The following is a 22,687-nucleotide window of genomic DNA, read 5'->3' as shown; positions in this document are numbered from 1 at the left end:
AATTAACATCCTATGGTGTTGAATTAACAGCAGCAGATTTGCAGTGTAATAGTTGCCGCGGACTTTTGCAAAGTATTGCATGCTGTCAGATTGGCTGGCAACTGATTCAGGGTGTCCCCCGCCTACTGCCCGAAGATGGCTGGGATAGGCTCCAGCACCCCCCGTGACCCTTGTGAGGATCAAGCGGTTCAGAAAATGGATGGATGGATGCATGCTGTCATACTGTACTTGTGCACAGCTTGTAGATCTCTGTGCCACCCAACATGAACACTCTTGGTATCCTGTTTTTATTACATGTTACAGAATGGATTCTCGACTGGACTTTTATGTCTCAGCACCTACCTCACAAACAGAAGCTACAATGAATACGTGGAGATTCACAACAAAGCACTTGCAAAGAGCAGTTTAAAAAAGCACACTTGTAGAAAAATCCCAGCAGTGGAAAAGTTCAATTGCCATTTAAAAAAAAATAAAAAAAATAAAAAGCGAATTGTAAAGTATACGGAGCCAACTAGTCAGTGAAGGCCGCTTTTGTTTTTTTTTCTTGTGGCCATCAAAATAGTACAAATATATGGACAGAACATTGTTTTCAGAAATGGATTAGAAAGCTTTTAGCCGTAACGCATGACTGCCAAGCCATAACCGTCAGTCATAAACTTAAGTTCGATAAGGTGCACACAGTAAACAAAAAACGAACAAGACAAACTTCGGGAAAAATCTAGTGCATAAAGCAGTGCACACAGATGAGCCACCCCTGCAAACAGTATCTTGCCAGTAACAATTTACCACTCAAAATGAACGATTGTGTTGCCATGGTAGCACCTCCCCCCTTAAAAAATGATGCACTTGACACAAGACAGGCACTAAGAACAGAGCAGATATGATTAGATTATATTAGACAGAAAAGAGGAGCTCAGTTGGCTCTTTTATCCAGATATGGTACCTCTGTGCCAATCCATCATCCACTGGGCCCATCACTCATGATATTTTTACCACAACTGTTCAAAGGAGGGCGTGGCAGTTCTCAAGGGACAGAGAGCAAAGCACATTCAAAGAGTCTCCTCTCTAGTTGGAATTATGGAACAAGATGGGTGTGACCATGCCTGAGAGGATCCTGGGCACATGGACGCTGACAATCTCCGAGATCATCTCCGGGAAGTTGACGCGGGTCTGCAGGGACTGAGCTTCAATGAAAAGCTCATAAGTGAATTGATGCAACTTCCTCACAATCTACACAAGAAAGGGTTAAGAATGAAGGCCATTGAGCACACTGTTAGGATAGGAGGACATCTGCAAGTACAGACCAAACTTATTCATCACACACTGTCAAAAAAAAAAAAAAAAAAATCTAATACAGCAGATGTCTCTTTCTGTTTTTTCAAGGTAAAGATGACACCAATGTACAGTATGTTTGTCTACAATGTATTATTGGTATTTTTCTGAGTAATTCTTTGATGTCTTACTGTGTGTATTTTTCTTTTTGAGCTTTCAATTTTGTTGCATACTGTGCAATGACAATTCTTTTTCAATTTAAAATCTACTTTTAATCAATGCTAAAAGTTCCTAAACACACAAGTATGATACTTGGTTTACAAAGTCATAATTATCTGACTAAATTACTGAACTGGGTTATCTACTGGGTGGCACGGTAGATGACTGTTTAGTACGTTTGCCTCACAGTACAGAGGTCCAGGGTTCGATTCTGGGCTCTGGCCTTCCTGTGTGGGGTTTACATGTTCTCCCCGTGCCTGCATGGGTTTTCTCAGGGTACTCCGGTTTTCTCCCACATTCCAAAAACACAGATGAAATAGAAGTAGACTTTGTGGTAATATACAAAAGCAAAGAAAAATGGCATTCTCGGATAAATTACGCTCAACAAAATGTTGCCTTTGACTTCGACTTGCTCCTGCTTGCAATACGAGTGAATGTGTTGTGCAAGATTCTGTTGACTGTATGTGTGCATTTTATTTCAGAAAGCCCTGACTGTGGATGGTATGATGAACAATGACTTCTTGGTTACAGAGGGGCTGACAAGAATGGGAATGATATGCGCACACGTATGGCCACCCCCCAGTGAGCTCTTGTGTCGGGATGTAACTGAACGACGGGAAAGGTAATGATGTAAAGTTTCGATCTAAACACTTTCCACTAAAGCCATTCTGTAACACTAATTGCAATGACATTTATGCACCAGTTCAAAGTCATAGTATCGTGTGTTTTGGTGTGTAAAGTGGAGTTGTGCGTATTACCGATTGGAGGTAGTCCAGCAGCTGCGTGAGGTGAAACAGCCTTTGTGTCCGGGTGGCCTCCCCGCGGTGGCTGGCCAAGCGGTCCAGTTCCTTGATATAGGAGGTCCGCAGATCATCAAAGCAATGCTGGTTCTTTAGGCCCTCCAATGGAACTGAGCCACAAAACAACAAGTCAATCAATCTCAGAGTCTTTGGGCATTCAATCAATCCTCTCTGGCATCATTTCAGATACTTGACATTTTATTATTTTTTAAATTTATTTTATTTTACACATTACTGGACTCACTGATGCTGAAGAGGACCAATGCCTTCATGCACAAGAACTCCTCTTTGGTGACCTTCAGCATGCAGAACCTTTGGGACAGAATCTTCATTCGTACGCAGTGCTCATACATACTGGATATCTGCATCCTCTGACTGCATGGAAGAAGAAGAAGAATAACGCAAGATCAGAACAAAGAGCACAAGATGTGAGAAATGAAGCTGCATGGGGAGTCAGGTAGAGAGAACTAGAAAAAAAATTAGGAGACTTAAGAGAAGGGCAGATAAAAAGAGGTGAGAAAGATGAGCGAGATGGATAATGGAAAAAGAGAACGACAGGCAGGGAGAGGAAAAATAGAGGTCAGAAACGGGGGCAGGCGTATCCATTACCATGCAGGTCTGAGGAAGCCCAAAAGAGTGGCACCAGCACACTCACCGCGTCCTTGCTAAGCGAACGCTGCTTGTGGCGGGCTTAGGGCCTCTGAGCCAAATGCACCTTCAACACTTTACATTTATTCTGTGTGGAATTAAAACTTACACGGGTTGTTCCTTGCATGTATAGATGGTGTTCACAAATTAAAACACAACAAAAGTATGACTGGTGGAAACATTTGGATAGAAATTCAAGTTAGCATTGCACAAGACAACAAACAGCCCCTTTGTTTTCGTGCAAAGAAGTACACGAGGAAAATCTTCATATTTCATGAAATATCCTATTCCAAAAAACAACCTCAGATTTCTTTGGACAAACGTGCAAATTGATTTTGATGATCATTTATGAATACAAGAGGAGATTACAGATTTCCGATTTAACCTCTTTGAATAGGTCGGAAGCACTCAATTTTTCTTGGAAAACTCTGTACTCAGCTTCCACTTTTCTCTTCTTTCACAAAAACACGTTGGATAATGAGGATAGCCCAAACTGTAATTAGCAGAAGTCGCACTGCTATCACCTGTTTTCATTTGCTGTTCAGATCCAACAATCTTCTACTCTTTTAATACGGCGGCCCTCTACGCTGACTAAAACAGTGTGCCCCTTGTGGCTAATTCAGGTTTTCCAAGTATTTCTTGACTTTCAAAATGCAGGACTGAACCCCCAAAGTGGCCGATTCTGGCTCATGGACCACATGTTTGATAACACCGCCCAAAACAAATGAGGCGCCACAAGGCTGATTACGTCTGCTTTGCACTTTGCACCAAGAAAATCTTTTGTGTTTAAGGGTGAAACTGGTTTCACAAAATTCCAAACAATCACTCCGCAAAAGAACTGGACAATGTCTAAGGGTGACCTACTCATTGAAAACAAGATCTGGAGCAAAGTAGAGCATGGAGCTGTTGGTTAGGGTGTAGGATCTCCAACCCAGAGCGAACACCATCACTCCCATCCAGGACAACTGAATGACTGTCATCTGGTCATCCATGTGCAAATTGCAGAAGCCTGTCAACAAAACTTAATTTCAGTATGTTTGTTGTTTTAACATGGACATTTACTGTATATTGGATGCAGCAGAATGTCAGTAAGTATGCCAGTGTTGAGTAAAGAATTGTGTGGAGAATCTAGTTCTTAGTCAGCAGCTTATTTGCCCGTTTATAACTGTGCAATTATCATTGCGAGGTTGTGAGGACGTTTCGACAATTAGATTAACAACAACAAAAATATTCACTTATGGACCATTTAGAGTCCTCAGTGAACCTATTAGGCTTTTTTTTCAAATGTGGGAGGACAAAAGCCATGAAAGCGTGGGAAGAACATGCAAACTCCAGAGAGGCTTTTATTCAAACACAGAACCAATCGAATGTGAGGCAGACGTGTGAAACCATTACATCACTGTTCTGCTAAGCCGGTTTTGAAAAAGTATCTGTCCTACACTTGAATATGTCAAAATGAATGCACTTTTCTGCAGTACGGTTATTTTTAATCCAGTGCAACCCACAAAGTGCCATTATTGGTTTAGATATGAACACATCACCCTCTAGTGGTGACTATTTGAAGTGTTGGATGGGTTGATCAAATGACTGTCACTAACTTCACCTGATGAATATTTTGGCACGCAATGGCCAAAATATCACCGTATTTTTTAGAGGTTAGTTTTACAGTTGTTTTGAATTGCAGTGAATTACCTGGCATCGCCTTGGCCCAGCGGACAACTGTGACAAGTTGTCTCTCCCCGAGCTCATTAAGACTGGTTAGCAGGGAAGCGGCACTGTCTGGAAGGGCAGGGTCATGCCCTGCATTGACGACGGCAGGCTCAATGGCTTGAAGGACGTTGAGGAGTGATACGCGGGAACGTAGACTGGGAGGGATGCTTAGAACCACTTCCTGGGAGGCTGAAAAGAGGAAAACATACAACGATAGCAGCCAATCAGGCAGCCATAAAAAGAGAGAGAGAAAAAAAAGAGAATGACATGGGCTCTAGTCATAAGAACCTCCAGCCCCGGAAACGGCGTCTCTCATCTCTGGCCTCTCTCCACCTTCTCCACGTCCCCATGAAGCAGCTGGAGTTTGTTCCTCTTCCCCGCTCCTCGCCTGGCCAACTCCTTTCAGACGCCGACCTAACATCCCACCACACACAAATGAGACAAGCAGTAGAAGAAACATGACAATAAAAAGAGGTATTGGGTTCAGTTGTTTTGATCTGGCTGCACAATAAATAGTTTGTGCGTGGCAGACTTTCAGACACAGACCCGTACGTTATTATAACCATGTGGGAAAGTTCTCGGTCATTGTCTGCTGGGAAACAAAACAAAACAAAAAACACACACACATACACTTTTGGACTATGCTGAAACACATTTGTTCCCCCGTATTCTAACTCAAACATTTTATTAATTTCTGATCCAATGCATGTAAATTATTCTATCTACGCTATCCCCGGTGTCAAACTACATGGCACACACACTTCCTCTTTTCTTGCTCTATTCTGATTGCCAGTTCCTCACCTTTGAGACTCATTCCTGACATGTAGCACCGCTTTAAGCGACACGAGGCGCAGTTTTTCCGCCTCAGCTTATCGATAGTGCAGTCGTTCCGGCTGGCACACAGGTGGTTCTGTTTACCTGAAAAGAAGGTGAATGTGGGGTGGGGAGGGGCAGATTTGGGCGATAAAGCACCCAGCTGAACTTGCTTTATTTTTGCCTTACAACAAGCAACAATATATGGATGTTTTTTTTTTGTTTTTTTTTCCCAAGATGGCGCCTGAGTAGGCAGCCTTCGGCAAGTGCTCTTCAAGAGCCTTGCTTTTTTGTTCTTTTTTGCCGTTTTTGTCTTTTGTTTTGTCACATGTTGTTTGTTGTTTCATTGTGTGGACCTGATATGGACTGTTTTCAGCGATTTTTGGCCACGACATTCGTCAAAGGAGCAGTATCTGTGCTTGGTGGTTGCGCCTTCTCGGCAGCACGCCTGTACCAGCACAGATTTTGATTGGGAGGAATGTCGGCGCCATTGACTGTCGGTGCTGGACGGACCTGTGGCGCTTGTGTTTTTTTTCACCAGTAATGGGCAGCATTTTTCACAACCCTGATTTGTTCAGTGGCTATGTCAGCGCTGTTGGACAGTTGGCGTTGGTGCGGCTGGATGGATGGCCGCTGAAGTTGAGGATGAGGAGAGAGGAGCGTTGGCGAAGAGCGCCGATGTGCATTTGGAACCGTGAGTCGCCGCTTGGAATTGAAATGGATTTCCATGGGACAGGAGAAGTGAACCAATCTCTTTTTTCCTCAATGGATGCTACAGCTTCTTGTTGACTTTGAAACTTAGCTTGTAGCCGACGTGTGCACATTTTGAGCATGACGTCTCTGATCCACTGGTTAAAGGACACTTTGATTCTCTCCTCTTTCATCTCAAACCGCTTCAAATAACAAAGCGTGTGATGGAAAAGTGGTTAGAACTGCATGACTGTCCGTGTTTTATGTTATGTGTTGTGTTTATTTTCTCCGGGTGCTCCGGTTTCCTCCCACATTCCAAAAATATGCATGGCAGGCTGATTGAACACTCTAAATTGTCCCTAGGTGTGAGTGTGAGTGCGAATGGTTGTTCGTTTTTGTGTGCCCTGCGATTGGCTGGCAACTGATTCAGGGTGTCCCCCGCCTACTGCCCGAAGACAGCTGGGATAGGTTCCAGCACCCCCCGCGACCCTAGTGAGGATCAAGCGGCTCGGAAGATGAATGAATGAATGAATGTATTTATTATTTTACTTTATGTTAACTGTTTTGTTAACAAAGCGCTTTTTTACAGCTGCCGCTATTGTGAAAGCGCTTTATAAATCAGCACGTATTGTATTGTATTGTTTTGTTAGCTGATAAGTAATAACTGGCACATGTAATGTCAGGTCATTATGCCCTGGTTGGCTATGAGAGTGAGTGGGTGTAAGAAATTGAAGAAGTGGATGAGTAATTGTGTGTGTATGTGTGTGTGTGTGGGGGGGGGGGCATCATACCCACCAGCCGCAGCCCTCTTGAAGAATACTTTGCAGCTGCCACAGGTGACTGCTCCATAGTGACAGCCTGAGGCATCATCCCCACACACCTGACACACCCGCCGATCTGACAGGAACACAGCTGGAAACAGTTCTTCAGGCCTGAACACACACATTAAAATGCCGTTTTAATTTGATCAGAGTGCTTTGACCATTACCAAAATTTATATCACACACACAATTATATATATATATATATATATATATATATATATATATATATATATATATATATATATATATATATATGTGTGTATATGTGTACACACACACACACACACACACACACACACACACACATACACCCACACCACAGGATCAGCAGCAGGTGTTGTATCTCATGTTTACACGGACACTGATATATAAACCTGTTTTGCACAAAGAGCAGTGCAAGTTTAGGAAGGGGTGAGCTTTGAGCAGGCAAACAAGGCCAAGGCTGAGAGCTGCACATGGTGTTGTGACACAAATTGTGTAATACTGATAGGCAGCTGAACTAAGCCAAACAGATTTCCTAGATATTCGTTTGTGTGCGTGAGGCGTGCCCGCCATGTGGTTCTGTGAAGCCCTCCTGAAACGAATAGTATTCAGGAAAACAGTATTGGCGAAGAGCGCCGATGCGTATTTGGAACCGTGAGTCGCCGCTTGGAATTGAAATGGATTTCCATGGGACAGGAGAAGTGAACCAATCTCTTTTTTCGTCAATGGATGCTACAGCTTCTTGTTGACTTTGAAACTTAGCTTGTAGCCGACGTGTGCACATTTTGAGCATGACGTCTCTGATCCACTGGTTAAAGGACACTTTGATTCTCTCCTCTTTCATCTCAAACTGCTTCAAACAACAAAGCGTGTGACGGAAAAGTGGTTAGGACTGCACGGCTGTCCGTGATTTATGTTATGTGTTGTGTTTATTATTTTACTTTATGTTAACTGTTTTGTAAAGCGCTTTGTTACAGCTGCCGCTGTTGTGAAAGCGCTATATAAATCAGCATGTATTGTATTGTTTTCCAGAACGACCTCGCAGCATTACAGCAATGACTGAACATAACATCAACTAAAAGTTCTGAAGGGCAACATCAAACAAATGAAATCTCATTAAGACCAACTGTGAAGCTTGACGGGTTAATACAGTCAGCAGATGAGCCGTTCACGCTACATTTTCCCTTTTGTTTCTGATCAGAACAAAGTTGGGTCAGATGAATGAGGGAAAGAACTCCTGCAGGATTGCGTCTCCCTGGTGTGAGACCAAACAAAAGACTTTCAAACAAATTGTTGTCGAGAGCGTGTCGGTGTATTTACCTGAATCCCCTCTCTGTGCACTCCATCCACGCTTGTGGCTCCATCTTGATGGATGGGTAAGTGGGCTGCTCGTTAAAGGCTTCACTTTGGTAACTTTCCGCTTGGCCGTACCCTTGAGCCGTAGTTGCCGCGGCTCGCATGCCCCCTTTACTCTGCTCGCCCTTGCTGTGCCAGACAGATCGGCATTCGTGCATGGATCCGACACCACCGTGTCCACAATTAGAATATTTACACTCCAAACTCGGGTCAACTCGACCGACGTATGCGCGCTCATTTGCGAGCAATGCTCCCGGAGTGTCTCGGTACAAGTTCGGGTTCACGGCGCATGCAGAATAGAGTTTGGATGCGACGAGAGGGTCCATCTGGTAGGGTGGTTGCGTGGCCGAATTTGCGAACAAGCTGGACTCCTTGCCGACGAACGTAGATATCACCGAACCGCGCGTCACGGCGCTCCTGCCGCCAGCTTCGCCTGACCTCAGCAGGTCCATGCAGCTCACCGTCTGGATTCGGTGGCACACGTCTCCGAACTCGTCCTCCCTCGGGTCGGCGCTGTGCCGTAAGTGCATATTCCGAGCCCCGGCGAACTCTACCACTGGCCGGGAACCTTGACCCACATCCGACTCGCAGTCAGCAAATGTGTCACCGGCTCCGTGGGTCGCGTTGCCGTTCGGCGGCGAAGACAAGGCGTCCAAGCCCAGGGACACCGACACGGCCCTGCTGAGTTCGGCTGTGGTCGGACACGCGCAGGTGTTTCTTGTCGAGGTGCCTGGCTCTTCCAAGTCGGACAGAGTGGAGCGAAAATCCATCCCGACCACAAGCGTCGGTCGCACTCGATTCAGCAGCGCTCCAGCGGCTCTCAACGAATTTAGCAAGAAAACGCCCCCCAATGAGTTTGCGGTCGTGTCAGGGGGAAGGAAGTACAGATGAGTCGCCGACGTTGCTCTGCTCTCGATAGGAAAGAAGGGACGTCCTGACCATCGAATCCGCGGGTTGGACAACTTTTTTCCTCTCTTTTCTCCTCCTCGTTTTTCGCTCCAGCAAATCCTAGTGCACACAACGTGCCCTGCACACAACATGTCAAATGTAGACGACTTCAAAACTCGCCCAGCATATGTTTGCTGGCATTCACGTTCGACAGCGAGAAATAACGCTTAATTAAACAAAACAAGACAAACAAAACAAAACAAAATAACAATTCCGTTATTTAGCAGACAGTGACGTACCCAAATCTCGCGAGAGTAAACCCCTGCTTGGAAAGGAAAGTCACCATAACCGCCTCAGCCAGCATTTAAAAGTCTCTTTTGTGTTCATAATTCTTTTCATTTTATTGAGCAATTTCACCTGTAGATCTACGACTGACTACGCCGTCAAATTAATGGAGTGTTTTTGACAGAATCACATTTCCCCCATCTAATTCAGCTGTGTTTATACGTTTTGGAATACAATTGCATCCCGCCGCCACTAGAGCGGGAGTAAATTTTAAGAGTGGCTCAAAATCTCTTCATCCCGAGTACACGAGGCCCCGCCCGCTACTCTAAGTGAAATGAAGGTGAGTAACTTATGTTCTCATAACCCTAACTTGTTCTTAATCGTTTGGAGTACAATTAATTCAGTACTTTCAGTTTCCTCGATTAGAATTAATGTATTCTACGAAATTTACTTTGTGCGCCTGAGACTTTCTCAGAAAATTTTACTTTAAGCTTTTCAAAACATTTGCAACATCTCAACATTATCCATCCATCCATTTTCCGAACCGCTTGATCCTCACTAGGGTGGCGGAGGGTGCTGGAGCCTATCCCAGCCGTCTTCGGGCAGTAGGCGGGGGACACCTTGAATCATTCATTCATCTTCCGTACCGCTTGATCCTCACTAGGGTCGCGGGGGGTGCTGGAGCCCATCCCAGCCGTCTTCGGGCAGTAGGCGGGGGACACCCTGAATCGGTTGCCAGCCAATCGCAGGGCACACGGTGATGAACAAACACCACACCCACACTCACACCTAGGGACAATTTAGAGCGGCCAATCAGCCTGTCATGCATGTTTTTGGAATGTGGGAGGAAACCGGAGCACCCGGGGAGAACATGCAAACTCCACACAGGGAGGCCGGAGCTGGAATCGAACCCGGTACCTCTGCACTGTGAAGCCGACGTGCTAACCACTGGACTACCCGTCCGCCCCTCTCAACATTATGAAAACTAAAAAAAAGAGAAGTCCAACAGAACAATGTCAGCAAACAGTCCAATGTGTGTGGAAGTGTTGCTCTTCACCGAAGATTCTGCAGTGGTGGCAAAATAAATAGAGGAAATGGGCCTTCCCTTGCAAGGTGTTTGCGCACTTTTCATTCACCTGATGCTGCGCCTTCAGGAGCAACTGGGGCCTCACTTTCTTTGTCCATGAGCAAGGCATGGTTCTCATGGACTGATCATCACTTAGGATTGGACCCACAAAACTTTCCAATAGACAACCACTCAATTGACTGAGCCATGCCACCCCAGGGAACCTGGGTAATAATGCTGGCTATGATCGTTTCAGACAGGTAGATTACACTTGACGACTGCTCATTTTGTGGTCTCTGCTGCTGGGACAGATCAAACACATCTTTCTCTGTTCTTGGGTCTTTGTCCTACTCTTTTTTTTTGTGGCTGAGTTAGGGATTTTGTCACTCCACTCCTTCTCATTGCCTCAATGGTGAGTGGCATTTGCATTTGGGGGCAGCCCTCCACCTGCTTTCTCATATGCAGTGTGAGAGGCTTCTCTCAACTGATTGCAAAACAGCCATGCATGCATTGGGATCACAACTCTTGAATTCAGGGTGTTGCGTTGTGAAATAAGTAGAGGCATTTCAGCAGGATGGTGGCATGTGCCACGGTGTATCCATCTTCTTTGGTGTGGTTGAGCGAAGATTTTTTTGTTTGCAGTATCTTTATCCACCACTTTGCTGTGCTGCATCGTGCTCAAGGACACAATGGCCTTTCCATTCTTTCTGACATAAATGACCATGGATCGGTTGTTACTAAATCCACTTTGTACTTTGAATCTCCCTGCATCGGAGGAGGATCTCTGCCTTGTTCCGTTGTAGAGTCCACACAAGCATTCACACAATGTTCATAAATGATGTAGACATAGACACAATAAAGTTGATTTGTTGACATATACTTTTATACTATATTTGTTAACATATACTTTGCCACACGGGAGCAATGAATGACACACACACACACACACACACACACACACACACACACACACACACACACGTATGTTATCGTAGTTTAGAGGTGACGCTGAGACAATCTGTCTGTTTGACAAAGTACAAATTAAAGACACTTACAGTTGATAAAAAATAGAAGATTCCCATCAAATCCCATTAAAGGAAATACTTTTTAGTTGATCCACTTATGGAAGACAAAGGTAGTTAAAAAACAATAAACTCAAATGTAAAATGTAACTTTTCTGGCACCTCCTGCATGAAACTCAAGAAGTCAGAAGGATTGTAAGGCCCCGCTTTTGGCGTAAATGGTAAATTAAAAATTTGAATGGCACAATGTCAAAAATATGTTTTATGAGGACTGCCAGGAATATTAGATTATGACAATTTCTACTGTAATTCCAAAGCTATTGCAAGAGAACGACGTCTGCGGGTCATTTTCGACCCATTTGTGCATCTAAGGGTTTGAAAAAAAAAACACAGTGGGTGGAATAACCTACTTTTAGTTGTGTTTGTTTTATGTATCTTTCGCCTTGTATTGCATCATGTGTCGTCTGGTTTGCTGTCATTTCTGGGATGTGAATGAGGATGCATTGAAGGAAATTAGCTCAAAGAATCACAACTGGTGCAAAGCGTCTTATCTTTCTGACGAATGTCATGTGTTCATGATCCCTAACAAATACGCAAAGTAAATAAATAAAATCAATCAGTACAGGATTGCACAAAGATAAACTTTAGGGTGGTTAAAGCCAATCAATTATACCACAGCCCACATAATTTAAAAACCTTTGAAAATATTAAATGACAGAATGACTCAAATTTCTAGAAATGTTACAGGGTGCATCTTTGCCCAGATTAGTGTGGAGCATGGGTGTTGCTTGACACAAAGCTCGCCCGGTGGCGTAGGCTTTCCGATACCCAACGTATCATTGCCTGTGGTGTGGACATTGTTATCTGATACCTATTTTGTGACAGACAGCCTACTCATTAATATAATGGAATATCGACAGATGTGCATGAAAGTTCATAGCAACAGTTAAGTCAATGAGGTATAGCATTACCTTTACGTTGGCAAGTTATGACTTCATTTTTAAGAGCACTGTAATACATAGTTGAAGAGCCCAGATCATGAAAGCAACTAAAAGATATATCAGCTCACCAATAAAATCCGGCACACACAAAAAAAGTCGCTGCAACAAAGGGCCTGTTTGTCTTGATGGAAAGACAAGATTTAGTTCTATAATAAAACATAAAAAAAACATTAACAATTTCAGCTTTGGATGACACAGGAATGCTTCAACCATCCATCATTTTTATTCATATGTTGGAAGCTTCACCTTGACTCAGAATCTAAGCTTCAACCAATAACATTTGTGAAAATATTGCACACATTCCACCAAAACAGACAAAACATAAAGATGTTTTTTTTTTTTTGTCCGCTCAGCAATTCCAGTGCCCTACGGCAGAGAGTAAAGTATCTGCTCCAGTGTATCGTAACGCCCGCACAGCGTTGATGTTGGGCCTGCAGCCTTCGCTTTTTTCCCCATGCTTGGACTTGACACTGTTCTGATGCAAGCTGTTCTGATGCAAGCTGTCTGCTTGACCTTTTAGAAACCTGATTGACTGGAAAACTATTACTGGAAATGCAATTCATGGCGAAAAGAACGACAAAAATCCAGGGTGCCATAAAATTTGATTTACATGGAATCTTTGTGGAGGAACACCTGCTGTCATGAATGGAGTGCTGCTTCAGTGACCGTGTAGGCACGGCTCCCTCTCAGGCCTCATTAGCAAGTCGGTGTTTCCACTTCAAGTTATTCTCGATTGTAAAATTTGACATGAGGACAATATCAATTGGACCAGCATTGCTCAATAGACAAGATCACTATTGTGTGTTGAGTGCCCCAAGATCACATGTTTTTGATGTCATACAAGATTAACTTTTAATAAATCAGTAAATACCTCCTCAGGGCATTGAATAGATCGCAACGACTGCACTCTTGCGGTTATTTAAGACACTTTGGCTCTCATGTGAGGCTGGTGCTGTTCTGACTAGCCATGCGCATGAACTGATGAAGACTGCTCGAACGAGAGTCTTCCAAGACATTCAGAACAGTCCAGTTTGTGATCAATTGATTGCCGTGAAAATGAAATGACCTTGAGTGGCATGGATTTTGTGTAAAAACACCATGATGCAGTCTTTCAAATACAAATGTAATCCATTCTTCTCTTCGTCTGCATTGAAAAGCAGGACCAACGGCATGTTACTCATTAAATTTACCATGAAAGTAGGAATCCACTTTCCAAGTGTAAATATCTTCCAACTTTTGTTGCACACAATGTTCCAGTGATTTAAAAAAAACATACTTTGGTTTGAGTGCATCCATCAAATTTTATACATTCATCAAATGAAGAAAAAAAAATCATGGCTTCAGAGACATGTCTGAAGTACAGACAGAGGACTTCGTATGTGAAGTTGTTTCACCACTGGGGTTGAAGATGTTGATGACTTTCCTATTGTATATCTAAAGAAGAAGCTTTTTCAATTTTTTTTTTCTAATATGGCGCCGGAGTAGGCAGCCGTCGGCACGTGGTCTTCAAGAGCCTTGCGTTTTTTTGTTGTTTTTGTGGTTTGTTTTGCCACTTTGTGTTTGTTGTTACGTCGTGTGGACCTGAAGTGGACTGTTTTCAGCATTTTTGGCCACGGCATTCATCAAAGAAGAAGAATCTGTGCTTGGTGGTTGCGCCTTCTCGGCGGCATGCGTGTACCACCACTGATTTCGATAGGGAGGAATGTCGGCGCCATTTGACTGTCGTTGCTGGACAGCTCCGGGGTGCTTGGGTCTTGCGTGTGAAATATGCAGCATTTTCACAGCCGTGCTTTGTTCAGTGAAAAGGTGAACAGTCTGCAGCTGGATGGATGCATGGCTTGAGGAGCCATAGATGAGAAGAAAGAAGCGCCACCACAGAGATGCGTATGTGGAACTGGGAGTCGCGGCTTGGACTTGAAGCGGATTTGTATGGGACAGGGGAAGAGAGCCAATATCTCTTTTTCCTTAATGGATGTTACAGCTTCTTGTTGCTTTCAAGCGTAGCTTGTCGCAGATGTGTGCACATTCCAGCATGATGTCTTTGATCCACTGGTGAAAAGGACACTTTGATTCGCTCCTTTTTCATCTATTACTGCTTCAAACAACAAAGTGAATAGAGGAAAACGACGACTGTCTGTTTTATGTGTTGTGTTGTATTATTTTGTCATTTTATGTTAAGCGTTCTTTTGATGGCGGCGCGGGTACCCGCAGCGGCTCCTGTTGTTGTCTGTTTAAGAGGGAGGAAATTTCATCTGTGCTGTATACATTTGACAATAAAGTTGTACTTGATACTTGTACTTGAAATGATGTCAGATACAGGATACATGTTTTACAGGGAGGGGTCATTGCAGATCTATGGCCCCTCTTCACTGACATTGTCTTTCCGAGGAGCTTTGCGCCACAGAGAACACGGATATTTGTAGGAGGTGGGCGCCGGAGGAGGCTCATGATATATCTGTTTAGCTTAGCGTATAACTGATTCTGCTTAACTTGTTCATATGCCTGACATTCATTTTAGTTAAGTGTTATGGTTTATATCTGCTGTGTATATATTTTATCAACAGATTCATTTGTATCACGAATTCAGGTTGGTGATTTGATTCAAGGACAATATTGTATACAATAGAATATTGTTTAGAATGATACGATCGAAAATAATTCAGCAGTTTGAAACCGATTCGATAACATGTTTAGATGAAAATTAAAAATGTTGCTGAAAACCAGCGTAATTGTGAACATGTGATATGGGACAGGCAGGGCTGCTGCACCGCAGACACTGCTAATGCAAAGCGTACGGCACCATCATCCGTGGAGACACCAGAGTGTGTTGGGGGCCACGATTTGTGTGAGGGGGTGCATTGCAACTTTACTGGGTGCGCACGTCATGCGTGAACAGTCCAACATGCACAATTTATGTCATTCTCATGGCCGCGACAAATGAGCAAACTTGCAAACTTGAAAAAGTCCACTGAGTGGATGTTGCCTCTCGTCTTCTTTTTTTCTGAAAAAGTTCCCTTTCCTACTCTGCTATCATTCTTTCAAAAGCCACAAATATTTCTTCAATGGCCAGATTTAGTCACGCGTTCAGCTACGTTCATATCACACTTGATCCCTGCTGAGGGATGTGTTGATCACAAACCCGTCTCTCTTAGTCTCGCAGCTAGCGAGCTGAGCTAAGCTTGCTTGAGTGGCTTCAACTTGTACCGAGGCAAGTCACACACATGCATATATATTGATAGCTTCTCATCTCTTCATCAGGTATCCACCAAGACATGCCCATGACTCTTCCAACGTACTGTAAGTGCTAAAAAAAAAAAAGCACGGTGGTGTCTCACTCCAACCACTAGGGGCACTACGGAGAGGATAATATCAATGTGGAGGTGTAGTTGTGATACGGAGAAGAAAAGAGACGAAGAAGAAGATGTGCTGACACACCAAGGGGCAATTTGTCAGGACCTACTGTGCATGTTCTCGAATGTGGGAGGAAACCGGAGTACCTTTGCATTGTTTGGCAGACATGCTGACCAGTTGAGCAACACTTTGTCGCTGCAAACACAACACTGCTTATCACCAAAAGAACCCCATAGCTTTTCTCTCCACTAGGAACATTTAGGCCACAAAAAAAAATACATATATATATATATATATATATATATATATATATATATATACACACACACAGTATATGCAGGTATATAAATCGTAGCACTGTTAAATTTGTAGATTAATTTCAATTACACTGGTCTGCATAAAAAATGCATGAACAAAGTAGCCAAGATTTTCGAAGAAAGTTTCAGATATAGAATGCAAATATCGCAAGAGTTTTACTTTATGTGCACCTGTTTTTTGTTTAGTTTAGTTTTTTTTTTGTATCCAGACACTGTCTCACAGACACTGTCATACCTTGTGTGGGGCCCATGGTTTATCTTGGTTGATTTCTAAATAGGCTTTATCTGGTTGTTTTCCACTCAAGGTCATTTTACGTCTTTGTTTAGGCGGTGTATACTTTCCACATATACTGTATAGCAAAAGCAATCAGGTTGATTTTTGCAAGACTTTGTCAGACTTTAGGTACATCTGCAAAAGCAAATCCCGGATTGTAATTTTGTCAAAACAAAGCTGAAAAAAAGTGTTCACATGCCAGTAACCACAACTAAGAAGACTAAAATACACCTTAAACTACCGAATACATCTCAGAAAGTCTAGGATTCATACAACAGATTGTACACTGGGCCTCGTTGGTTCTTGGAAGATCCCAATAACCTGTTTCAAAGCCACTGTGGCTATGGGGAAAGTGATTCTTGAAAAAAAATATATATATAAATATCCTTGCAGCTAAGTGAGTTGAAATCTCCTCTTAAAATGGTCTAATAGACAGTATGTCTATGAATATCTTGGCAGTTCAGGTATTGTTCTTGGAACATAGTTAGTGTTGCCCAGTGCTCCCTTTAAGCCGTGTGGCTGGGCCAGTGCGCTACCTAGAACTGGAACCAAAATATCATCCAGTAATATTTGTCAACAGCGGCTGTCACTCCCCGAAAAATAATCGTTGACGGTTGACGCGTGGTCTGTGTGTGTGTGTGTGTGTGTGTGTGTGTGTGTGTGTGTGTGTGTATGTGTGTGTGTGTGTGTGTGTGTGAGAGAGAGAGAGAGAGAGAGAGGGAATCCGATTTTTGGCCATCATGCATTGAAAGGTAGTTGTCAATGTGCTGTCATCTGCCGAGTCATAGTCGGCGATGGGATGTGGTAATCGTTGAAACGGGTGGACAGCTGCTTGCGGCCGTGATGGCCAGGACCGGCCCAGAAATATACCGGCCATTTGGGAACGTTCATATATTTTTCAGAAATTCCCATTGACCACCACACCCCTGCATAGCTTGCAGTGCAAAAAAATGGTTGAGGAAATATTTCATTCTTGTTATTTTTTTTCTTTTATGCAGACCATCCTTATTTAATGCGTTAAAAAATAATTAACTCTGTAAGTGCAGTTTTATTTACCTCCTGTGGCAACCGATAACATCTGTGCAGCCAAACTTAGAGTCACAGGCGTCAAGACTGACAAACACGGACACGTATTCCAAGTAGTTTTACTTTAAGTTTCACTTGCTTGTTGGAGAAATTCAAAGTAAATCGCTCACTTTGCAAAGCCAAACTTTAATACCATTTTTGGCATATAATGTCAGCGCAAAACGACCTCCTCAAGTTACCTCCATGGGGCCTACCAAATCAACGCTGTTGCAGAGTGGTGCTCATGTGCAGAACTAAATCTGGAAGTGTGAGGTTTTGCAAGCTATTTTTACAAGATAAACATGAAGACGTTATTAGAAGGATGCCAGTAAAAGTCTGTTTTTGTCATAGAATGATTTTAATAATGCCAAATTTGTGTCGGTGCATATACTAGAGCTCCATGGTCATTGCGTTTTTCTCATGTCTCGTGGATTGTTCAAGGGAGTGCGCATTTGTTCTGCTACTACAGCCATCAAAGGACATGCAAAAATACGAGAGGCTCCAGTGCCATCGTTGACATGGTGTCAGAAGTAAACAAGAAGCAACGGCGAAGTGAAGTCCCCTGACTAGCTCCCTTTTGAAAAGCGTGATGAGTGGATAGACTGGAAGCAGCATTTTGTGAGATTGAGGACCGGTACAAAACTACACATAAAACAAGAGAAGACGGTGCAGTGCAGGTGAGCAGCCTGATATACGCCACGGCTAACGAGTCTGAAACGTTTGCCTTCAGGACAGACACAGAAATGACTTTGAGCAAGTGCTCGTTAATTTCGATGAATATTTTGTGCCACAAAAGGAATTTGATACTTGAATACACATGTTGCCAAAAACCCTCCTCAAAACTCACTTGTATTCTTTGGCATTCAACTCAGCATGACTTAGTTTTGTTCTTGGTTTTACTGTTTGGTGCTTTCTACCGCCTTTATTACCGATTTGTCTTACTGTTTATTGTGCATGTTAAATTGCTCCATGTACAGCACTTTGTATGCAGCGATGGCTGTTTGAAAGTGCTCTATAAATACTGTTGACTTGACTTGTTTCCACCAGTGCGAGAAAAGGTGGAGACGTTCATTAGGGCTTTATCCAAACTCTCGGAACGTTGTGACTTCAGCATGAGCCAAGAAAAGTATATTCGTCGACGGACGATTGGAAAAAAGGTCTTTTATAAACGCTGCAGATGACGAATGACCGTAGAGATGGTTAGGCAGTGTGAATAGGTGGCTTCTCAAATTACCATGCAAGGACAAACAGCTAGGATCGTATGTGAAGTCACAAACAAGTACAACGGGCCCACCAAATACCAGGGTAAGCAAAGGCAGGGATACAATGGACAATGTGGAAAATTTGGGAATGCAAAGCATAAGAAGAATGAAAATGGCCTTGCTAAGAAATCCATATGCAACTCATGCAGCAAAGTGGGACATTGGAACAAGAATTAGAAAGCAGCGAGTGAGCTCCTTGAGGCAGCACCAAAACGAGATAGATGGGTCTTGAGAGCAACGGGCCTTCAAGTTGTTACTGGGTTCTAGTAAAACTAAAATCAGTAGCGGTTAAGATTGATACAGAGGCTGACGTGAACATCATCTGTGAACAGACCGATCACTCACTCATCCTTGAAACACAGCTGGAGGAAGCAGTGGCTGATATGTGGGCATGCGAGAAGTTTCACAGATATTTCAATGGATTGAAACAGTTTAAGCTTGTAACTGCTCACAATGCCGCTTATGCCCCTCACCAATAACTGTAGCTGGAACAAAGTAGGGTACAATGCCAGCCTCTTCTCATGCGGGTCATGAAGTTCAACCCCCTAGCTGAATAGGCTGATCCTGATTGTTGCTGTCAAGGAGTCCACTGACCAACATTAACACGGTTAACACAGTGCACAGTGACGCGGTCCGCTGTGTGGCTAGTGTGGCGCACAACTAGAAGCGGTTTAGAAAAAAATCAGAATAGCGACAGCTGCTGACTCCGAACTGCTTCATGTAACAACACTCGTGGCATCAAAAAGGTGCCAGTGGATGGTAGAGCATATGTTCAAGTCAAATTAGAGCTGGCAGGACACAATGGCCTTGTTCTGACAGTATATAGAATCGTTGTACCAAGATCAAGGAAAGGTGAAGTACTTCAGAAAATCCATGAACGACATCAAGGCCTTATCAAATGCAGACTGAGAGCAGGTTCATCCGTGTGGTGGCCTGGACCTCGTGACATCATGACAGGTCCTCTATGAAATGAAAAGAACTCAACAAAAAGAGCCACTCCCATCCACACCGTTTCCGGAGCAAACTTGGAAGTGAGTAGCTACGGACCTTTGTGAATTAAAACAACACAAACTACCTTGTGATTTCAGATAACTCCAAGTTTCGTTGAAATACTGGACCTGCCATCTACAATGAGAACACAAACGATGAAAAAGCTGAACACACTTTTTGCTAGATTTCGCATTCCAATGCGAATGAGGTCGCATGAGACAAATGGTTCCCAGTTTTCAAGGGCCGAGTCCCAGGAGTTTGCCAAACAACTGGACTTCCAACGCTACACGTCAGTCCCTCATCACGTCCAAGGTAATGGGCACACAGAGAGAACCTGGCAGATGGATGCTCAAGCAGGAGGACCCTGCCATGGCACTCGTGTTAGCGACTCACTGTTCCCCCATAAGCAACGGCCCAGCTGAGCTGTTGGTATTTAAAAGAAAAGAAAAAACAGAGGAGATGAGAAGAAAAAACAAGAAATAAATAAAATGAATAAACTTGAGGTTTGAATGAAAGTAAAAGAAGAGCGACAGAAAATGTTGAAAATGTCAAGACTTCGGTTGACATGGTGGGCAACTGGTTAGGACATCTGCCTCACAATGCAGAGGTCATGGGTTCGATTCTGGCTCTGGCGCGTTTGTGTGGAGTTTGCATGTTGTCCCCGTGCCTGCGGGGGTTTTCTCCAGGTACTCTGGTTTCCTCCCACATTCCACAAACATGCTCAGTAGGTTAAATGAACACTCTAAATTGTCCCGAGGTCTGAGTGGGCATAGTTGTTTGTCTCTGTACGCTCTGCGATTGTCTGGTAAGCAGTTCAGGGTGTCCCCTTCCTACTGCCCGAAGACAGCTGGGATAGGCTCCAGCACACCCTGAGACCCTCATGAGGATACACGGTTCAGAGAATGGATGGATGTGACGATTTTGGAAATGTTTTGACACTGATGTCATTGTGTTCATATGCAGTTGAAATACATGTCGATAAAGAAACTTTAAAGGTTGACTTGAGTTTGCTAAGTGACTTTGGTATTATTGTACTTTAATTTGAGGCTATTGAAAATAACACAAAAGAGACACAGGTGTCACATCATACCAAATTTGTGTTTGTGCATATACTGGAGCGACACAATAATTCAGTGCTGCTCATGTCGCGGAGTCGCAGACTCTTGTGTGTATGTTGGGTTGCTATCGCCATTAAAGGATGTTTGAAAAGACAAGAGGCTCTTTTGCTATCATTTGCCGTTTTGATCAAAATGCGTTTGTTAGCTATTAATTATTATAACAACAGTGCGATTAATTTGTTTAAAATTGTAATCGCTTCACCGCAGTTGTACTTGAGTAAAGTAGTTGAAATCACCTTCGGTTTCTCTGTGCGAGCAAACTTAGTATTCATACCTTTGTATACAGGATGCCACTCTAAATTTCATTTACCGCGGATTCATTCAAGGCTACACAGCTGAGGCGGCGCACTGGATGACGAAAAAAAAAGATTTAGGGGCACTCATCATATTCATAGCGAAGTGTTTATATGCCTGTTAAATGTGAGCACAAATAAGTCGTCCAATTCTTTGGAAGTAAAAAGAGCTATCAAGTCAAACACTGCACACATCAAAGGGGGAGACTGCTAACAGGCAAAAGGAAGAATAGAAATGACAAAAAAAAAAGAATGCCATAAAGTAAAATAGAAAAGTTACGGTACATGATTTGAACTGTAAACCATGTTAAACTGCTAAAATCCCCCCCCCAAAAAAAATTCCTCCATTCACCCACCTCGGAGCACCCCTGCTCATTCCTGTTCGCTCAGTAGCTCGCTCCACCCAACCCAAGAAAACGATTGGGTCCTAAATTTGAGATGTATTAGATTGAGGAGCCAGCCCCCGTACCACCACCTACAGACGACACACACAGCCACTTTCTTGAGCAGCCAGCGGAAGACCCGACAAGCGTTTCCATGAAAGCGGTGCTCTGAGCGGCCGAGGCCTTCCCAGCTGGAGCTCTTTCTACTTCCGTGCGGGCCATTGACAAAAAAAGGAAGTCCTTGAAGCATTCCAACGTGACTTTTGTTTATTGGGAGGTTGTCATCCCATCCCCTCTCTGACTCCACCCAACGCAAGTCATCATTCGTTGGGACAGAAAATATACACTAGGTGTATTGTGCAACATGGTTTCGTGCAGTTATGCAAGGTACACCGCGATACATATTGAACCTACAAATCATTCTTAGTATAGTTGTTATTAAATAAATAAATAAAGTAGGTTGATCGCTTGGACTTGGTCATTTTATGAGTAGCTTGCATGCTGAAAAAGTGTAGGCACCCCGGCTTTAAATTCACTGTCATGGCAATGTGGATGTTTGAACGATTGGATGAATAACACAAGTTCACGTTGTTAAATGGATCTCCCGTTCCTCCTTTGTGCCCCAGATTGTCCTCAGAGCAGGAATCTAATTTCACCCTAAACTCCTGCTACAGAGGGGGCCAGTGTGCTGTGTCCCCCGCCTTGGCTTATTTTGTGTACCTCAGTGGCAGACATTTGAGTGTGAAAGTTGAATCAAAACCTAACTTATCAAACTTTTTACAGCGCAGTTGCGATGGTCTTATACCGACTATACTTGTTAAGTCATCTGTTCCATTGCCAGTCAAGTTTCAGCGTATACATCCATTTTTATATATATACTGCCTGTACTCACGAGGGCCTTGGGCGAGCCGGATCCTATCCTGACGTTGCTGCAAGAGCTCTGCTGTACCCTGGACTGGTCGCCAGTCAATTTCCGGGCACATGTGGAGCGCAAAGCAGACTCAACAAAAATCAAACAATAGATTAAACAAGGGTACATATTGGGGAAACAAGTACTA

The 22,687-nt window shown here is 43.5% G+C and overlaps 1 protein-coding gene across 1 annotated transcript; it reads right to left on the bottom strand.

The window, feature by feature from the left end:
- Positions 1-267: 267 nt before the first annotated feature.
- LOC127595861 (androgen receptor-like) lies at positions 268-9,458 on the bottom strand. The gene is made up of 9 exons (XM_052057781.1): positions 8,279-9,458; positions 6,948-7,084; positions 5,451-5,567; positions 4,938-5,063; positions 4,632-4,838; positions 3,804-3,948; positions 2,536-2,666; positions 2,250-2,401; positions 268-1,230 (listed from the first exon to the last, which is right to left on the bottom strand). Exons 1-9 carry the CDS (start codon positions 9,352-9,354, stop codon positions 1,066-1,068), a joined length of 2,256 nt encoding a protein of 751 aa, XP_051913741.1. The 5' UTR covers positions 9,355-9,458; the 3' UTR covers positions 268-1,065.
- Positions 9,459-22,687: the final 13,229 nt, after the last annotated feature.

Source organism: Hippocampus zosterae, chromosome 1, assembly GCF_025434085.1.
Source record: "Hippocampus zosterae strain Florida chromosome 1, ASM2543408v3, whole genome shotgun sequence".
Taxonomy (NCBI): Eukaryota; Metazoa; Chordata; class Actinopteri; order Syngnathiformes; family Syngnathidae; genus Hippocampus; species Hippocampus zosterae.
This window is presented reverse-complemented; position numbering and strand designations above follow the sequence as displayed.